The sequence below is a fragment of the Rhipicephalus microplus genome, chromosome 4 (assembly GCF_043290135.1).
Source record: "Rhipicephalus microplus isolate Deutch F79 chromosome 4, USDA_Rmic, whole genome shotgun sequence".
NCBI classification, from domain to species: domain Eukaryota; kingdom Metazoa; phylum Arthropoda; class Arachnida; order Ixodida; family Ixodidae; genus Rhipicephalus; species Rhipicephalus microplus.
In genome coordinates this window covers 19782125-19803301 of record NC_134703.1, presented here as the reverse complement: position 1 = coordinate 19803301, position 21177 = coordinate 19782125, and the positions used below count along the sequence as shown (strand labels likewise).

Genomic DNA, 21177 nt, shown 5'->3' with positions numbered 1-21177 from the left:
TTTGGGGCACTGGCGACATTGGAGAAAGGGTGGAGAGGCTGGAGGAAGTTGAACTTAAAGAGAGGATTTATTTACATTTTGTAGATGACGAGCACTCATTTTCTAGATGACGAGGTGGATCATTATAAAAGGTACATTTTCTCCAGATCCTTACATTGGGAAATGAGTGCAGATTGCACTGTCCAATCACATGTCACACACAGCTAGCGGGGGTGACGCCCTCACCCACCCAGGTAAACGTCTCCTGTTAGGGCGTGGTTACTGCACTGCAAACCGGCACGGACGTGGCTGCTCTTTGTGAGAGTGTTGTTGGGTGAGGGGTTCTACTCTCAGACGACAGGGTCCATCAAAAGGTACTGCCACAACAAAGTTCAAAAGGGTCTGCCGAACTGCTCGCTCAATTAGCGGCAACACGGCAACTCGCTCAATTAGCGGGGCGAGTTGTCGTCGGGACTGATGCCGCTGTGTTTTCCAAGGAAGATGTTGCGTGGAAACCATTGTGGTCTTCTTGAGGAACTGTTTATGACATGTGACGACATGGCGCCTCGCTTTCTGGCTAGTAAGGACAATACACGATGAACATCAGGCCAGCAGCCCTTAGGCGACTTCTTTGACAAAGAAAGAGTGCCACTCCCTCTTCAACCCTGGCGCCAGTCTTAACATTAACTGGATGATTTCACGTGGCATGTAGGTGTGGCGATACCAGTTTTGTACTGCAACAATGTTTTTAGTGTATCTTTATTGGCAATAATACAAGCTCACTTACAGTGATGCAGTGACAAAACAGGCATAGTGATTGTGTAGTAGCACAGGTCCAAGATAAATGAGAAACACTAACTAAAGCTTGATGTATATTCTTCTAAGATATCAACTAAGGCATCTAAATAAAAGAATGTTAGTGCCTGTTTCTTTGTAGTTAGAACCTTAATGAATACCAACAGACAATGAAGTTAAGGAAGGTGTAGGGAACTAGTAATTATTTTTTTTCTGTTTTGTAGCAATTATGGTATGTATGTGAAGAAGTTTACTTAGACGAAAAGACAACTCACGGCCAGCAGGGGCAGCACCTACAACCTCCACATAATGTGCCCGATGCTCTACCGATTGTCAGTGGTCATCCTGTAATTTGCTTGGATCGGGCATATAAGCACACACAAGCGTGGGAGTGTTAATCGCATTTTCTGTAACACACTTCAATACTACTGGCATGTTGTCTTGCTGGCTGCAAGCAATGCTAGCCAAGCTGTTCCAGTGACAAAATGATATATGCCTATTTAGAAAATGTCATTTCAAGTGTTGTGTTTGCTACCAAAATGCATACTCTGAATGACAGGTAAGCAAGCGAGTGCTTTGCTGTAACCAGTGGAGTCTTGGACTTGCTATTTAAGTTATATTAAAGCAGTCAGTTTTTCATTCGAGTAAACCACAGCTTACCAGATTAACAATGTACTTGAGTATTTTGCAATGTATTGCCATGATAATATTTAGTGATTCGCTGTAGCTGTGTTAGTTATATCAAGATTTACTGCTGTAGAAAATTTTCAATGATAATTGCATCGTATCTTTGTTTGACATACAGAGCCGTTAGCACCTGGCAGTCTGTGTGTGCCAGATATTAATGGTAGTCGCCTTTTGCTCGCAGAGTGTGAGCAGCTCATTCGCCAGATGTTGGTGGTGGACCCCGACAAGCGGTGGTCCATTCGGCAGGTGGTGCACCATCGGTGGATGCGCATGGGCACACCGTACCCCGAATTCGACCGCCTCATGGAAATACCGGCAGCCACACCCACCACCCATGAAAAGCTCGACCCCGTAGTTGTGCAGCACATGCTTCAGCTGCCAAATGTCACGCAGGAACAGATCGAACAGGTATGTCGTAATGGCTGCTGCAGCACTCTTGTTTTTTCAATCGAAACTTGTTAAAGCTCACAGATTTCAGTTGTGTCGTATTGGGGGGAAAAAAAGAAATAATGAAACTCGAAGCCTGTAAACACAATGAAATATGTGGCCCTCGCAGGTGCGCTATTCACTTGTGCATTGATATGTGCAAATTTCCAATAATTGATGTTATCTCAATCATGGGCTTGTCAATGATGAGCCATTTCTAATGTGTCAAGTTGATCTTTTATTGAGCTTACTTCTCATTTCATATTGCCATATTTGATTGTTGCCTGGATATGAATGCATGGCCATTGTTGCCTGCAGAAACTGAAAAGCTGCACTGCCAAGCAAGGAAACAGTTAGGAGAGAGCAGTGCAACAGCAATAGAGAAAGAAAGAAAAATGACAAGTGAGGCACACTCGCAGCAAGCTTTGCTTGCCTCCCATTTTCCTGATAACACAAATTTTGGCTCATAGCCTTTTTTTTTTTTTGCATTAGCAGCTGTAAGGTGTTGATATCGTGTATCCACTATTAAGTGAGTCAAGTACATTTCCTAGTAATGCATGTGTCACGTGCCACATGCCCAGAGTTGTAACGACAGAGGCATGAAGTGTGGCAAGCACTGATACGGCACAATTTGATGGATATAATAGACATATGCAAGCACAAGAGCACACAACAGGAAATCCAGTCTTCTTGCAGCACCCCTTGCTGCAAAGTAGTCAGGTGTTCACAATAGCCATATCAGCACGATTCCATCAATCATGATAAAAGTTGAAGTTAACGTCTAATTTCTAACATTGCTAAATTTTATGCCGCAGAACAGCCTTACAGATTACCTCAGGATACCTATGTGTGGGATACCCGACTAGCAACACTATTATGCGAGGTGTTCAGAAATGGGGCGTTCCTGAAAAATAAGATCATTCTTGTATAGTAACATAAAGGTTTGTAGGTGGTGCTTGAATTTCACACTGCATTACAGCTTTACAGCAAGGTGTTCCACATTGATGTGAAGTTTCATTCTCTTTGTTCAAAAAGTGTATAGAAAGTGAAAGAAGGTTGTTTCAGTGGCCTTCCTCAGACACGTGTGTAAGGCGGATTCCATAACAATATGATTTTTTTTTCCCCATGTAGTTTACTTGTGTTGTTAACACCTGGAGGTCAATTTTTCACTGTATCATCTATCCATACTTTGTTTTCATCTTTTTATCTGTTTGAGTGTGTGTATGTACACACATGCATGTTGCACTGCCGAAATATTCATTCCCCGCATTGTGATATACACTCCGTTGCCCTCATACTGCTTCATCATTCGCCATATCACTTCAGTCTGTGCTGGAGAAGAGGTTCGACCACTACAGCGCCATCTACCACCTGCTTTATGACAAGCTGCAGAACCAGCAGAAGCACGCCCTATTGCCCCAGAACCTTCCTCTCACTGCACAACCACAAAGAAAGTCGAGCATCACTACAGGCATTGGTGAGAAAGGCTGTGTGTGTGTGGAAGCAATTGGATTTGTGCTAGCTAGGTTTTTTTTTATGTGGTCTTGTGCTCTGCACTGTTACAGCTGCGGCTGGTAGTTAACTAAGTAAAGAATGATGGCTGAGAAGGATATGGCGGCGCAATGCACATGTATATACTAAAGGGAAGATGCAATCTGAAAAAAAAAAAAAATAGTTTCCTTAATCTGTAGCCAAGGTCGATGATATTTCAGCTGTATATATAGGTTCTTATGAGGATTTAAAATATGCACTTAGTTTCATAGTAAGTTGCACAGTTGTTGTTTTGTGCCATGACAAAGTGTAAGTTATAGGTCGTTTTGGACATAAGCTCTTATGGTTCCGAGCCATTAATGGCTCATATTGCTCCAAATCAACTTTAAAATGCAAATGAGTATTCAGAAAGTGCATATAACACATTTTAATAGACAAGAAAATTTGTAGCATGAAAATTCTTGAAATCGTCAAACCATAATACTTTCTAAATTCGAAATAATTATACACGTGATATCAAGTTTCAAACAAAGTGCTTGCACTCTTCACATGTTAAGAAATACGTGGCCACTGTTTGATCCCAATTGATGTATGAGAAGTACTAAAAACATGATGTTCAAAGTCAACTTACGTGTTGCTCAAGAATATATCTTGAGAAAAATACATTTTAAAGGTATAAGTGAAAGCTCATCTATGGAGAGAAAATACAGTTTCTAGAAGATTTCTTCCAGTCTGGCAATCATTGTTATTTTGAGCATGTGGCTTTAGTCAACTCCTCATGTGAAATACAATGGCAAAGAGTCAGGTGACAATTTCCAGGGGACTCTAGACAATGAGCTCTTCTTAGTTTTTAGTAGCCTTGTGCCCTTTAATGGTTACTTTAGCTTACTACTTTGTGTTTAGTTTTAATCCCCAGGGTATTTTTGTTTATCCTGAAAGTAGACAAACTAAACTTATGAAAGCATACAAAAAGAAAACTATGTAATTTTCTAGAAAACTTGCATTTTTCGACTCGCACCTCCCCTCAACACAGCCTAAGCTATTGCATCAAGATGGCTTCCATTGGCTGACATCCTAATCAAGCCTGAAGATGTCCTAACCCCATCGCGTCACCTCACGATAAGCTCAAAATAAACGATAAGCTCTGCACTTGGGATCAGAACAAGAATGAGCGTTGTGCGATTTCGAACAGCAAAGGCAAGAGGGATGGCAGAGCAGCCCCTGCTACCCGCTCGAATGCCGCATCTGCGTCAAACACTTCCCCTTCCACTTCTGCACCAAAATCGTAGCTACGCCTGCTTGTACTAAATGCTCGTAGCATTGTAAATAAGGTCACGGAACTCGAATTCTTGTTGCTGTCACATAGCCCACAAATTGCTGTCATAACCGAAACATGGTTGAGCCCTTCAATTCCCAACGATTGTATTATTCCCCCCGGATATCTTGTACACAGGTGGGATAGGGATTCACGGGGTGGTGGAGTGGCCATTCTTGTGAAGTCGCCTATTACGACAGAAAGAATTGATTGCTCCCTCTCCAAAACGGTTTGGTGCAAAATATTCGTTGAAAAAGTGGTTTTTATTGTCGGAGCGATTTACAGGCCCCCTGGTACCACGCCTGATTTCCTAGACCAACTGAACAGTTTCTTGTGCAAATTTCAGAATGGCAACACGAGGTTGATACTGACTGGCGATTTTAATTTACCGCATATAAATTGGGAAAGTGTCACACCTGGACATATAGATACTCTGAGTGGTGATAAAATGTTGGAAATAATGTTCTCTCATAACTTAACACAGTTTGTAAAAGAATATACGCGAGTAACTGCTAATTCAGAAACATTGCTCGACTTAGTGTTCCTATCACGCAGAGTGACACATAGCACTTCATCGGTCGAAGAGGGAATATCGGACCACAAACTGATAACTGTTAATATCCAACTAGACGCAAAGCCGCAGAAGCGGCCATTTATCCCGGTTCAGATTAAAAATTTTGCACGGGCCGATGACACGTCTATACTTGATTAATTAGAATTGTCCCTTCAGGAGTTTGAACTTGCTTCTGTCTCAGAATCTGTAGAAGAGTTATGGCAACATTTCAAAATCATTATAAAGCATTGTACGGATAAATTTGTTCCAACTCGTAAAAAGAAAACGAAACACCGCAGTCCGTGGATAACCCGGGAAATCTTCCATATCAAACGAAAAACAAAACGCATGCGGAAAAACAAAACCAACTCGGTAGCAATCGTACAATTGCGTGGACAGTTAAAGACAGCATTAAAAGAATCCAAACGAAAGTTTTATACTGAAACCCTTGCTGACTTCATGAAGTCTTCTCCTCAAAAATTTTGGCTTCACTTGAGGAATAAAAAAGAAGAAATTGAACAGATAAAAATTGGACCCGAGACAGTGAGGCAAAAACTGCAGATAGCAAATTCTTTCAACCAGTTCTTTCAGTCGGTCTTCACTAGAGATGAAACCGATCAGGTGGATGCTGACCAGGCCTGCCCGCGCGCCTGCGCAATGGAGCCCTTTGCTATCATCCAGGAAGGGGTGTTCAGTCACTTGCTAGGGCTTGACACTAAAAAGGCAACCGGACCAGACGAAATTCCCAGAGAAATCTTACGACGGTATGCCGAATGGTCGTCCTTTTATTTAACAATCATTTTCAGAAAATCTCTTGAAACGTCCTCATTACTGCAAGACTGGCGCACTGCAATTGTAAAGCCTATATACAAAGCTGGCAATCGGCTTCATGTGAACTATTATCGCCCCGTTTCACTGTCCTCTGTGTGTTGCAAAATCATAGAACATTTCATAGCAAGGCACATTATTATTTTTCTTGAGTCAAAAGAGTTTTTTTATCCCCATCAACACAGATTCAGGAAGGCGTTGTCAGCTGTTACTCAACTGGTAGAAACAGTTCATGATTTTTATTTATCTCTCCAAGGTCAACAACAAATAGACGTCATTTGTGTAGATTTCGCCAAAGCATTTGATAAAGTTCCTCATAGCAAATTAATTTTTAAGCTTCAGCAACTAGGACTTAGCTCAGATATAGAATAAATAAAGACACATACATACAACGTGGACCCAAACGAGGAGCTCGGTTGAACCATAGTCACCCAATAAGGCCTTTTTGGGCGCGTCTGGATGGCTTTAAAAATTCTTTTTTTCCGTATAGTATAGAAGTGTGGAATAGACTTCCAGAGTACGCTGTTACTAGCGCAAATGTCAAAGCGTTTGAGTGTTCGCTAGAATTGTACTACGGGCAACATGAAACGTAATGTCTGTTTTGTCATTGTGTATTGTTTTTGTTTTGTGTTTATATTCCTCTCTGTAATGACCCTCAAGTGAGAGTTACAGTATTAATAAATAAATAAAATAAATAAATAAAAACTTTGTAGTTCTTTCATGGCAGCAAACTCTTACTTGAATATAGATGACCAGTTAGCTACTGTCTGAATTAGACAACTGACCCAGTTAAATTGGATTCTCTTGATCTCACGCACATATGTAAGTCATCTACTGTTGCTAATTTATGCTCAGGCTGTAGCTCCGCAGTAAAGGAAGACTGTCCTACAGAACTACTGCATGACACCATTGTTTCCTAGTTACACAACATGAAATTGTACTAGATTTTTGGCCGTTAACGTAAGGATAAGACTGCAATGCACATTTTAGCTCTAAAATATTTCCATTTACAACTCTCGTACAAAATTTAGAATGAAACAGCATGAAGTTTACCACATAGGGTAGTGTAGATTCTTTTATGACTGGGAGTCTTTTTTTTTTTGCTAGTTTTAGCACATGCCTTTGCAATGTGCACAATTACAGCAGTAAATATTTGTAACACCGCCACTGGTGAACATTTAGGTGCTTATTCGCTTACTGTGCTGCCTTTGACCATTTTGCCAACTTTGGGTGTTTTGTAGTTGAAAAGAACCCACAGCCTGTTGAAAGGGATGCGGAGCCGCAGCAGCAACCACAGCCAAACCTGATGCCAAGTCCTGTGCTGACCGTGAGCCCCATGCCAGAACTGCAGCCCATGCTGAGTGGTGACCAGTCGCTAGAGAAGGTACATGATTGAATCATAACTTTCTTGTATTTTTGAGGGTGAAAACCTTTAGTCTCGTGAGTAAAAAAATTAGGTGTACTGGCATGGCATCAACACAAATGATGCCCCCCTTTCTACCCTAAAGAAAGCGTGAGGACTAACCAATTAGTAATAGCATATGAAAAATAGATTTATATGACATGTAAAACAGGTGTTCATCATATCTCGCTCTCCTAGTGTTACATCTGAATGAACGTGGGAAAACAACTTGTGGCTTTAGCACCTTATTTCAACTATATTGAGAGGTGTATGTGATGCTGTTATCGTATTCTGTATTGCTATGTAATGATGGGAATAGACATAAGTAATTGCTTCACAAGCAGAGAAATTCGGCCTTGTTAGTAAGACGTTAGGCAATATTTAGCGCACATGTTGTGCGCTCCCTTCTTGTCCTTGTGCCACTTTGCCCTAAGATTGCTGTCAATTGCTTCTTCTTGCCCCTTTTCTGCTCACTCACAGTTTGGGGAGATCGAATTGGAGTCCGACAGTGAGGAGCTGTGGCCTGACCACCAGCAGCCGGCAGTGGTCCGGCGGCACACGGTGGGGCCTGGGGATCCCCCCGAGGGAGAGTGCCCCCCTCCGCCCCCTGTGGGGGCCATGCCTGTCAGTGCCCTGCCCCACACCAACCTACCGCAGAACCTGCCCCGTGTCCAGCACCACCCGCCACACAACTTCTCTGTCAAGGACCAGCACCTGCTCAAGCCACCACCTGCCATGGGAGCATGTGAGTAATTACACATCAGCACTGCATTGTGTCTAGCTGCACTGCATGCAAGATGTTTGTTCACTTTATTATTGTAGCTTATAGAGGGTGTCCCAGCTGGTTAACAGGAAGAAATATGCAATGACTGGCAAAATAATTATTGCAATCAAATTCATTAAGTGTATGAGTAAGCGCTTGGTCCATTTGAAATAGTACTTTGTTTCGAGTGTTGGTTTATTCTCTAAGGTTGCACCTTGCAACACTCTTAGTATAGCTTCATTTTCAGTTTAAGGAATCCTTCATTATACAGGCTATTTCATTTCAAAGACATGCATTGTAGAGGTGTTCAACTGTACTGAGTATATTACAATGGCAAATGACAGCATTTTAATACTGAATGTAACATAGCTCCAACTAGTATTGAGTATATTACAATGGCAAATGACAGCATTCTAATACTGAATGTAACATAGCTCCAACTAGTATACATGGGAAGCATGTTAAGCTATTACAATTTGCAGTGATTTTGTGCTGTACTTTCTGGGGAGCTACAGTGACTTAATGTTGTTAAGTGTGATGCTGTGAAATTAGAAGCAGTGAATCTATGCAATTGTGGTAGGCTGTGGTGGATAGGCAGCGTGAACGAAGAGACCAGTAACGATGACAAAGAAATCTCAGTTGGGGCAGAGCTGTGCTAGCTGCTGGCATAAGAGTACAAGCAGTGATTTCGAAGCACACTGTGATTTTCAAGCTTGAAAACACAGTCACTGTGGTTCCTGCTGCTCTAAGCATGTACAACTTTGATGTAGTTGCATACTAAAAGAGCACTGGTCAAAACTAATGAGGAGCCTTTGCGTGTGCTGTCTATTGTAGCTGTAGTGTTTAGGATGTAGAAATCATGTGCTGTTCATTGTAGCTGCAGTGTTTAGAATGTGGAAATCAAAGAGTATAGAAAACAAACTCAGTGCAACAACAGAGACGAGCAAAATTGTATTGTGTTAATTCTAATGGGATCATACAACATTATAAAATGCTCCAAACATGATAACCAAGTAAAATGCAGTTAGCTGAATGGCCTCTCGAAGATAAAAATTGAAAAAGTGCGATAATCACATTGAAATAGTTTGTGTACCCCGAAAGCCTTGTACATTGATGCTGAATTTCATTTCACGTGGCATATAAATTGTGCAATTTGATGTTATGATACGAAGGAATCACAGGTCGATAAAGACATGGAAGCGATCTTCAGTGGCCTCTGAGAAAAAAAAGTCTGGAGGCAACATTCCCACAAGGGCATTATGACAATATGACAAGTTCCCTGGTTAATCATATGTAATCTCGGCTACAGCTTTCCTTGTTCACTAACTGCTGATTATTTCATTGCGTGAAGCTTGATTTTTTGGTGGTGGGAGTCAACTGCCAAAAAGCATGTTTATTTTAATAATGAAAATTTCTGTGATGCGAATGAAGCGAGCCATGTTTATTGTGCACAGTGAATCTCTTGGATGTTTCACGTGAAATTTTCTGCGGGTGTTTTGTCTTTCTCAACTCCCAACAGTCATGGGCTTTGGCCGGCGTGCCTCCGATGGTGGTGCCAACATACAGATGTTCTTCCAACGTCATATGTGTCAAGGGCAGTATGGCCACCCTCCAAGCAAGGAGCTCCTCTCACCTGTAAGTCTGAAAGCTGCACTGCACCTAGCTGTGCAACAGTATTCTTTGTTGAGAATGTGGCATAAAGTGGATCTTAGTTTGTAGGGATCCATGGCAAAAAGAAGGAAGGTGCTTGAATGCATGGACACCGGCATCAGAAACAGACAATAGAGATTGTATCGAGTATCAATTGAAAGGTATCACCTTTAAAAGTAAGAGCATTGCGGGGAACAACCATGTTGCTAATCATATATTTTTAAAAGCGTTCATTATTGCTGAGATTTTCTCTCGGGAGTGATTTTTAATGAGCAGCACTCATGTGCGATTATCCTAGGTGTCATTTTCTTTTTTTATTCTTTTTATTTTTTATTTTTTATTCTTTTTTTCCTTTTTTATTCTTGCTTTCTTATCCAGTGTTCACTAACAAAGATATTTGCCACTCATGCAAATAATATGACATGTATTTCTTTTTGAGATTAAAATCGCCCTCATAATCGATAAATTTATGCATATTATTTTGGTTAAATGCTGCACATGGGAAGAGCACTGCCTTCTGGTTCTTCAATCACGTCATGAAAATCGTGTACGAATGTCTTTGTGTATGCTTCCGTATAAGTGCTGCCACTGTACAGTGTAGCAGATGTAGTTAACAAAATTGTTGATTATTAACAATCGCATCAGCGATTACTATTCATATCAGATCAAAGTTTTCAACTTGAAAAACACATGTGAAAGGTTTAGAGAAATATGTTGAGCTTGATTTGGGTGAAACAGAGCTACCACAAAACACCACAATCAGCAAAAAAAAAAAAAACAATAGGTGGGTGCAAGCAAGTACATGTCTTAAAGACTTTCAGATATCTGAACATATTATTTTCGTACATAAGGAATGGTTTGGCATATGACTGCAAAGAGTCAGAGGTGCAGAATATGAAATTCATGGACAACCATGAGAAGACATTGGATGGGTGATATTTTATTATGCATTACATGAAACATGAGGACACAAAAAAGTCACTTCTATAAAATTGTTTCTGTATAGCGAGTCTGTTTTTCTGTACATGCAAAACTACTCATAAAGCTTCCTACAAAAGTTACAAGAAAATACGATGTGCAATGAATGGTAGCTGTAGGGGAAGTACAATAGCTTCATCTTGTTTTACATCTCATTTAGCGTTATGAACTACTTGAACAGCATGAACAGCAAAACAAAGCACCTATTCTCTTGCCTTCTGGGTGCAAGCCTTTGTGTTGTTCATTATTATTAGTACAAATTAAATAGCTGAAGCTTATACCTCAGTACCATTCAGCAAATTGAATGTGGGCACTTCTTCAGTAGTCATGCATTTGCAGTCTTTGTCGTGGCATGCGCTTGTGAAAATGAAAAGGAGGTTGTTGAACTTCCTTTTCTCAGATTACTGTCTTCTTTCTTACAACCAGAAGCTGTCTGCCGTGAGTTCTGCTGTACCGCAGTCTCTTCATCCGCTGTCTACACTTGGCGACGAAGGCAAGGATCTGGAAGAGCAGATGGACAGCAATGCCATCTCATGGTTGGTAGTGGCTTGCTTTAATACTTAATGTTGATCTGCTTGAGTTATTACACAATGGCTTATCGCTGGTAAAGGCACTTCATTCAGCTTTCTTGTAGCATGTTGCCAGTTGTCATGCTCTTGCTTGCTAATTTCATTTCTTTGACAGAAGTTTGCAGCAAGAAGAAGAAAGGGGTGGTGAATCTTGCTTGCCTCCTCACAGCACAGCCTTCATTCTCGTTCGTTTGACAGTCAAATTGGGCACAGTATCTACATTTAATATTTATCAAGCTTTGCAGGCCTCAAATATGGAAAAATTACCTGCAACATTCCTGACGATTGGGCTGGTTGGTACCGCTTCTTGACTGGCTGTGCAACACATGCACACGGACTAGAAAGAAATGGACACCATGAGTGCAATGGTGCCTATGGTGTCCATTTCTTTCTTGTCCATGTGTGTGTTACACAGCCAGTAATAAAACAATTCAGCAGATCCTACGTACTTTGGGAATCAATGCTATGCAAAGCATGCGGAGGGAAGGTGACTGTGTTGTAATTGTTTTCCTGAACGAAAAATTGCAAAGTGGTGCTACAGATTTGTACAAATTCACACACAGACATACATTAAACAGCTATACATATGTTTGATATAACCAGTTGTTTACAGTTGCGTAACAATGCCAACAGCAACATGGATATTAGTAAGACCAGAAGCAGTAAGCTAATACAGTCTAACATGGTTATATCGAACCCGGATATATTGAATTTCTGGGTATATTGAACTTGCAAGTTAACCCCTTGAAATTCCTTTGTAGAAGTATAGAAATTCACACGTTTATATCGAACGGTATTTTTAGCCGCCCTCAGATATATTGAACGCCGGGCAATCTCTCCCGGCTTTGCTTTAAGTGCTTTTGTGGTACAAGAAAAGAGAATGCAATTGCAGCATGTGGCAAATCGCAAAACTCCACTTATACTGGACAGATTATAAAAGCTTTGGCGGGGGTTATTTCATGAGGCAATAAGCTTCTTTAGTGAATCCATTCCATAACTACTTGAAAAGCTGTTGAAAAACCCTTTAAATGAACATATGATTCTCAAATTCATTGATCATTTTTTAAGCTTAAAAGCTTATTTTACTGACTTGTACACTCTAACTGTAATTAATAATGTTACGTACTTTACAGGCTATCACTTGCACTCTACTGAAAGTCAAATACTGCCACTTATCAAAGCTGTTTCGACTTCCTTTCAACAGGAAAAAAAAACATAATAAAGCACTTGCATAGTGGTCTTATTTCAATTAAAAAAAATATTGTGCAGGTTAGTAAGGTCATGATAAATATGCCCATTTTTCATTGTACATCAATATTCTATTCGAAATAAATTGAAAAAGAGTACACAAACGAAATTAAATCGTTGGCATCTGTGATAAATCTATGGAATTGAGGGGGCTGTTGCGCCCTGACAGATTTCTTTTTGCCGGTCCATGTCCAAACATCATCACTGTAAACGGTACCCTTAGCTTTCATTGCAGACATCTGATGACTTTGTCGAATTCTAAGTGTCAGAGCCCAGAGAAATAAAACATCTACATGCATGTGCCCATTGCGGAAAAGAAAAGAATGAAAGAAAGAAAGTTATGGAGTAAGGCTGCGTTCTTGCGACGTTGTTACCGTATTTACTCACGTAATCCTCGCACTGGCATAATTCTCGCACCCCCCATATCGCCCAACAAAAATACAATTTCTTTTTTTTCCTCGAGTAATTATCGCACCCCCAAAAACTGCCGCAATAATGTCATCTGCTTGTTCCAGTCACTGATGATGATAGTGCGTGCCATCTCTTAAGCATCAATCGTACTATTATTGCAGGGAGATTCGATCCAATCCAAGCCAAGCCAAAGTGGAAAGTGCGCATTGCGGCGTGTTTTGTATGTTGTGTTGGTAATCTTGTCACGTTATGGGGCGATACTGAAGCTACAACGCTGCTTTCAAGTTCAAAGTGATAGATCATGCACTAAACAACGGCAACAGAATCGCCGGTAGGCCCTTCAGAGTCTACGAGTTTTGTGTTCGCTACTGGTGACGGCAGCTGAAAGCTACCAAGATGCGTTGGGCCTGCCGTGTGCCTAAAACTGGGATTGATGGTAAACTTTATTTCTTCAGAAGGAAACTGCGGACGATTCTGTTAAACAGCCATCAGCCCAATACTGACGTTCTACGCTTACCTTTTGAGGGCTCCTGTTGAGCGACAAACGCTACCGCTACGCCCGTAACGCCCACAAGCTTTGCGTATGGTATTCTAATTCTCGACTATTTGATCATACTTTTTGTGTCTCAAATAAATCTTGCCTTGTGTTCAACCTGTGCCTTTACTGTTGAGGTAAGTTTTAATTAGTACTTCTCAAAGCTTGCTGTTAGTTGCTGGTGTGAGAATCCCGATTTGCGACCACTTCGTTTTTTTTTTCGCTCTGTACGTTTTCGTGGAAAGTCTTCCCCGCCTAATTTTCGCACCCCCCAACTTTGCATTGGTTTTCCGTCAAAAAAAGTGTGAGGATTATACGAGTAAATACGGTAGTCATTGTTCAATACAAGGTGCATAAAATACGCGAGTGGTAGTTTCTTTTTTTTTTTTTTCTGAAAAGTATATGCAAAAGGTGTGCAATTTAGGAGGGGATGCAAATCAACAGTAAATACAGCAGTCCATTTTGCATCAGATTCAATCCAATCCACATCCTAAGTGGCCTGGGCCATAACCATTATAGTGAACTAGAATATATTCCAGTGGCAGAACCGACCGGGCTCCGGCGTCCTCCTTTTACACAGATGCCATGAGATAGTGCAACTTCTACCTATTCTTGCAGCCATGGCTGCATTGTAGGACTATCAAGGGCTCCTTTAAACTTTTAGCTGAAGTTAATTTTAAGGGGAGATGTGGGTTGACAAACGCGAGTTTTTTTTTCAAAATTACCGATTTTTTATTTTCGCCTGTTATGATAAGATTAGTACCTCTACTGTTATGAAAATATAATACAGACTTAATCGAGACTTAACTGGAAATGCTTTAAAATTTCATCTAAAGAGCGCAAGGTGCCTGTTAAAAGGTCGAAAGTGTGCAGTCTTCGAGCACCTTGCCGCCGATGATGCGCCGCGGCTAGCCATTGTTGATCGCATGAGTCGAAGATTCGAGCCTCACTCTACAAATAACAACAGTTTCTCTCGCTGATGCAGCGCAAGAAATAATAAAAAGAATCACTCTTCTGCGTGTTTTTTGAGCGCCGCGACTGGCTTATCACATGGTACAAATCGCGGACCGCCAGTGGCCGCTGCGCGCCTGTATGTGCTGCGAAGCCTACCGTATAAACCGGACTATAGGTCGAGTGGAAATATAGGTCGACCTCCCAAGTTCAGGTTACCGAAAAAAAAAGGAAAACAACCCAAAACTGCCGAACCTTATTTATTTGCGAATTGGGCGCACTGCATCCCCATCGTCGGAGATCCTCTCTACCACTATCGCAACTGCTCCTATTCGTCCGACGAAGCACCACTGTCTTCTCGAGACGAGAGTTTGTCGCTGGCCGCCTCCCACAGTGCGTCGTCTTCAGTGCCATCCAGCGAGTTGCTGATGCAACATTTCTTGAAAGAATTTTCCACCATGGAATCCCGCAAGGAGCGCCAGGTGGAAAGCACCCAGCCACAAACAGTCGCAAGCGGAGGCCTCTATATGCGGCCCGTCGGTGTCTTGGAGTTGTCGCCGGACATCCACTCTTGGTATTCCAGCCGCACTTGGTCCTTGAACGGCTTGTTTAATACAACGTCGAGCGGCTGGAGGGTGGACTTCATACCACCTGGTATCACAACGAGGTCCGTTTTCCCGTTGCCGAGTGCGCGTTTCACTGCGTCCGTCAAGTGGCCACGAAACGCATCCAACACCAGCATGCTGCGAAGACGCAGCAGTGCACCTGGCCAACGGTTCCACACCACTCGTATTCATTCGAGCATCATGGCCTCGTCCATGTATCCCTTTTTGTGACGCGAGCGACAACACCGGGCGGGAACACTTCCTTCGGCATTGTCTTGCGTTTGAAAATGACGAAGGGCGGAAGCTTTCTACCATCTGCCGTGCATGCCAGCATGACGGTGAAGCGCGAGTGCTCGTTGCCAGTGGACAGCAGCTTCACATCCTTGGCGCCACGCTGCGTGATCGTGGTCGACGAAGGCATGTCAAACCACACGGGGGTCTCATCGGCGTTGCCAATCTGCCCCATCATGTAGTCGTTCTGCTCAAGCCGGTTTACGAAGCGCTGAAAGTTTATGAGCTTGTCCTCGAACTCCTCCGGCAACTTTTGACAGATAGATGTGTGCCGCCGGAGATAAAATTTTTTGCGTCGCATAAATCGACGCACCCAAGAGTTCGGTGCACGAAACTCTTCTCTCGTGAGCCCAGCTTCCCGAGCGAGTTGCTCCGCTTTCTTGAGAATGGTATTCACGGTCACTGGCAGCGAGCGCGCACGAACTTCCCGCACAAAGTCCGCTAGCTTATCCTCCAGCTGCGGATGAACAGCACTTCGTCCACGAAACGACATTTTTCGAGGATTGCACATCTGCAGCTTCCCTTTCTGTGCCCTCCAATAGCGCACGCTTTTTTCTGATACACCAAAGCGACGCTGAGCAGCCATATTCCCGTTCGCTTCTGCGAACTTAACAACACCTAGTTTAAACACGGCTGAGTACTGCCTTCTCACACCGCTAGACATATTCAGTGAAGAAAAAAAAAAAAAAAGCCACTAAATATGCAGCGCAATGTCAAGCGGAGCGAAAACTCAGAACAGATCGGAAGCAAATCACGAACACACACAAAAAAAAAACAGACTGCGATTAGATTTGGATGCGGATATGACCGTGTGTGGCTTCACAAGAACGTGCAAGCCATATGTTGCCCGACAGCGTCGAACTTTCGGCTAGACACCGCTATATAAGACGAGGGGCGACTTTAGCTTATTATTTTATTGAAAAAATCTTGACTTATATTCCGGTTTATATGGTATTTGCGGGGTCCATGTCTTGTCGAGCAGCGCAGCTGAACAATGCTTTTCTTGTGTAATTATCTCCGTTTTGAATGAAAAAAGGCATTGCTCGCAAGTGGAAGCCGTTGTGCAGCACGCTCTGTAGGAACAGGCTACGAGCAGCTGGTCCGATTTGCGGCAGTTGTTGGCTTGCAAAAGCCAATGCATCAAAGTCATTCACACCCGTCAGCCGGAAAGTTCGTGATGTAGCAATGGATGACGTCAGCGCCAATCTTGAGAGGTCGAAAGAGCTCACAGTGAGAGAACTTAGCAGGGACGACATTGCCATTATGTACGACGGTATGTGGCACAAACATGGCTGCAAAATGGCATGACCCTGGACTTAGTTTGGATTTCGCACTCCCGTCGAACTTCTTCCTAGCGTGCAGTAGACACAACGCCTGCCAGATGGAGCGGAAGTTTGTCAAGCGTTTCATGGCCCTGTCTGTGAGAAGAAGGCTCGAAAACGCCGAGAGGGACAAACTCGTGGTGCTGGCGTATTTTAGCCGCAGTGGCCAATACAAAAAGATTGTTTTTTTTTTGGTGTGCAAATTTATCTGAATTAATAATATCTTTCATAAATAAAAACTCAATTTTAACTTCAAAACTCGTTTTTCTCAAAACACAAATTTTGCCATTTTTTTCAATGTGCCCCTCTTTTTTCGGGCACTGATAGGGCTCGGATCTGCATGAAATTTTGCCCAACTTTTTTTCAAAGTATGACAAATGCAATTATCTAGATTAAATTTTAATATTTTATTGTATAATAAAAAAATTGTATGTATGCCTTTACTAGGGTAGGTGAAATATGGACTTTTTATGTCTATTATTTTTCATGCGTATTACATATTTTGTATGTGCTTCCTAATTAGTTATTTGCACTCTGCACTTTATTTGATGCATTACAAACTATGAATGGTAAAAAATTACAGAATTTTAGGGATGAAAAGAGGAGTGGCAAAAGGGTTAAGGTTTTCACTTTGTCATGTTGCAGAGCTAAAAGTGTGAAACTTGCAAGAAAACTAATTATATATTTGAAATCAGCATAAAAAGTTCCATAAACAGCTCAAGCTTCATTGCTCTAGGGTGAATATTGAAGAAAAAGTGTCTTCGAGTAGCATCTCCCCTTAACTGGTGTGTTTGTTTTCTGGTTCTTCCAAACATTAAACAGGCAACTTACTTGCTCTCTCACTCGGAGGTCTCATTTTGGCCAGATATACATATTTTTTTCATATTTACAGCTTGGAACATTTCGAGTACTTGTGGTACATTTATTTACTTATTTTATAGGCGCACCTGATTTTTTTCTGTCACTTGAGGGTCTGTTTCTAGTGCACAGAGCTTTCCAAGCATTAGATGTAAAGGTCATGGAATTTGCTTCAAATCATCATAGAAAACCTGGAAAAGTCAGGGAATTTTGAAACAGCATATTGGTAGACACCTTGAATGAAGCTACTTATGAATACATTTAAAAGCATTGCAAGGCCCCTTTAACGCGAAGATAAAGTTGATCGTCTCTATAAGAGACGCTTACGTAAGAGAAAGCAGGGAAGACTCTGTTGGTGTGCCTATATTAAAATAAGAGTTCATTAGAAAAAAGAGGGTTGTACCTTTCTTATAACAGTCGCCTCATAAGGGACAACAACTGTTCCCAAGTGGATGTCTCTTATAAAGGGGTTCAGCTGTAGAATTTGAATCGCCTCAAATACAATGTTGAAGAAATATGCACTTTATTAGTCAGAACTGGTTTTGTGGAGCTCTTAGCAAAGTTTTAAAAACTTTGCTGTTGGCTGGCATGCTCTGAAAGTTCAACATTTTCGGCTTTCCTTATGCAGGAATCTTCAAGCACGAGGCCATGGCAGGAGGCATACGGTTGCCATGGGCAACGCAGAGGAAGTGCAGGATGCCCAGTGGAAGCCTCGGCAACGAAGGTCTGGTCTGTTGACCGTCATGGAAAAACAGCCAGGTAGAAATACATTCCAGCATTCACATTCAGCATTGTTTAGCTGGCCAATAGTATTCCTGCATGTGAATCGGTGCTTTGAACATCTGCCTGCCTATGTTTACTGAATGCTGAGCTTCTACGCTGAGCATCTACGAGCATAGAAAAAACGCTGCTCAAGCATACCTACCGATGGCTAACCAGTAAAGCTAAGAAATAAGCTGAAAAATGCAGTCCCAGTGTTTATCATGAGTTGGGATCTGTTGAAGTATCTTCTGTTTAGCTTTTTATTCCTTTATGGCCACAGCTAGGAGATTCACGCTTTGAAATTCGTGTTTGGTGGCGTTGATTAAGAGGATACTAAGAGCACTTGAATTATTTGTACGGCTGGGAATATGGTACGGAGGGTACAGTGTTCCCAGCCGTATAAGCTGAGAAAACCTGAAGAGAAACTAGTGCAAGCATGGAGGCCCTTGAGGAAGGTAGTGTATGCTCGCATTGCTTCTTCTCTCTTTAGTGTATTACTGGCGAGTAGTAGGGCTTGCCCAATTTCTGTGGAACATACGGGTTCCTGCCGATGACAGTTCCTGTGCACTCGTGGACTACCTAGTTTTTTAAGATGTGAAGCATTTCTTAGCGAACTTCGGCGACTTTTGGCGTATCTACCTACCTACCTGCCTGCCTACCTACCTACCTACCTACCTACCTACCTACCTACCTACCTACCTACCTACCTACCTACCTACCTACCTACCTACCTATTTACCTACCTATTTACCTACCTACCTACCTACCTACCTACCTACCTACCTACCTACCTACCTACCTACCTACCTACCTACCTACCTGCCTACCTACCTACCTACCTACCTACCTACCTACCTGAATTTGAATTTGAATTTTATTGGTCACACTTTTTACAAAAAATTTGCATACACTGCGTGGACCCATAGCCATAGGCTAGTTTGGGTCCAAAATCCAAAAAAGGAAGATTTTATAAAGGCACTTCGGAAAAGTGTAACTAGGAAGTTATACAATATCAATAAAGAATTAACTAAAGTTTTTACAATCTAATGTAATAAATAATCGGCAAAGAAACATTACAGTGCATGAAATAACTGCACTAAACCGTTACAATGCACAAGAGAACAAAAACGGAATAAACACCTACTTACATATTGAAATCAAGACAGTCATCAGACTGATTATGACAGAACAATAATGAATGAGTACATTCCTCTAAATAATGTTTTTCTAGTGCCTTAGTGAAATCGGAACACATTTTTATTTCAAAAGGAATAACATTCCAGATTTGAATACCAACAAACTGTAAAAGCCAGATCCATCCATCCATCCATCCATCCATCCATCCATCCATCCATCCATCCATCCATCCATCCGTCCGTCCGTCCGTCCGTCCGTCTGTCCACGACTTTTAGTTCTCCTGGCCGGTCCAATACTGGTATTGATACTAAACTTGGTATGGCATAACATGACTGTATGAAGAACATATTTGACTAGTCATGACATTAAAATCATTACATGTATGTCATGAATGTCATAATTAACGTTTCGTGGTCTTGCAGCTCTTGTGGTGGTTTCGTTCACATGGCATGTTGCAAAACTGGTATGGTATGACATGTTTGCATGATGAACACAAGCGACTGACCCTAACATGAAAATTATGACATGCGTGTCATGTAACAACATGACTACATGCCACGCTCGTGAGGCGCTCTCGGCCGTTTCGCTAACGTCACTTATACCAAACTTGGTATTACGGGACATGAATGGATGACGAAGGTGTGATAGTGGTGCAAACATGATAAACATGAGATGCGTGTCATGTAACAACATAACTATATGCGACCCTCATGATGGGCTCACGGCCGTTTCTTTAGCTTCACATGTACCAAACTCGGTATTATGTGACCCGAACGGACGGCATAAGTAAATGACACATCCAAACCTAATAATCACGATATGCGTGCCGTGTAACAACATGACTACATGCCACACTAATGATGTGCTCGCGTCCGTTTCGCTAGCTTCACATATGCCAAATTTTGTATTACGTGACTTCAACGGATGAAGAAGATATGTGACTGGTGCAAACAAGATAATCATGAGATGCATGTCATGTGAGGACATGACTACATACCACAGTCAAGGCGCCAATGCATTTCGACGTGGTGCGGTGCGCGTGCTTGCCAGCGTTCATTTTGTCGTGTCACGCGGGTGTTTCCACGCCAGATGCCGGTCTTGCCATATACTCGCAGACACGCGCCGCACTGCATTTCTTTGACGCATGCGCGTTTCAGCGCGTCCGGTATCCCTCCGTCACGAAAAGAGGGAGACGCAGTGCTGTCTGGGTAACGCCTTGACGCGAAATGCAGCACGTCGCATTTTGCGCTGTTTGCTGTCGGGCCGCGCCAACGGACGCTGGTCGCGCCGGTCGTTCCTGGCGTCAGACTATAGAGTGCCTGCGTTTTGCTAACGTAGCGTCGCTGTGCCCAGCGTGCGTGTGTGTCAACGCTACATTGTAGTATATTGGGCCCTTCATGCTGCGCTCGAGGTCGTTTCGCTAACTCCACATATATCGAATTTGGTGTTCCGTGACGTCAATGGATGACGAAAGTATATGACTGGTGCAAACATGTTAATCCTGACAAGCGTGTAGTTTAAGAAAATGACAACATACCATTCTAATAGCGTGATCGCGGCCGTTTCGCTAGCTCCACGTATACTAAATTTGGTATCACGTGACGTGAATAGACCACAGTAA

General features: G+C 42.2%; 1 protein-coding gene across 3 annotated transcripts in view; it reads left to right on the top strand.

The window, feature by feature from the left end:
• Positions 1 to 21177, top strand: part of LOC119171667 (serine/threonine-protein kinase SIK3 homolog) — an 83868-nt gene that overhangs the window by 55831 nt on the left and 6860 nt on the right. For 2 of the 3 annotated variants that reach the window (XM_037422461.2, XM_075892243.1), the window contains 7 exons: positions 1643 to 1869; positions 3214 to 3364; positions 7316 to 7458; positions 7957 to 8221; positions 9759 to 9874; positions 11294 to 11403; positions 18286 to 18416. In XM_037422461.2, coding sequence (XP_037278358.2) covers positions 1643 to 1869; positions 3214 to 3364; positions 7316 to 7458; positions 7957 to 8221; positions 9759 to 9874; positions 11294 to 11403; positions 18286 to 18416 — 1143 coding nt within the window. The remainder of the gene's footprint in view (positions 1 to 1642; positions 1870 to 3213; positions 3365 to 7315; positions 7459 to 7956; positions 8222 to 9758; positions 9875 to 11293; positions 11404 to 18285; positions 18417 to 21177) is intronic. The other variant, XM_037422462.2, reaches the window with a different exon arrangement.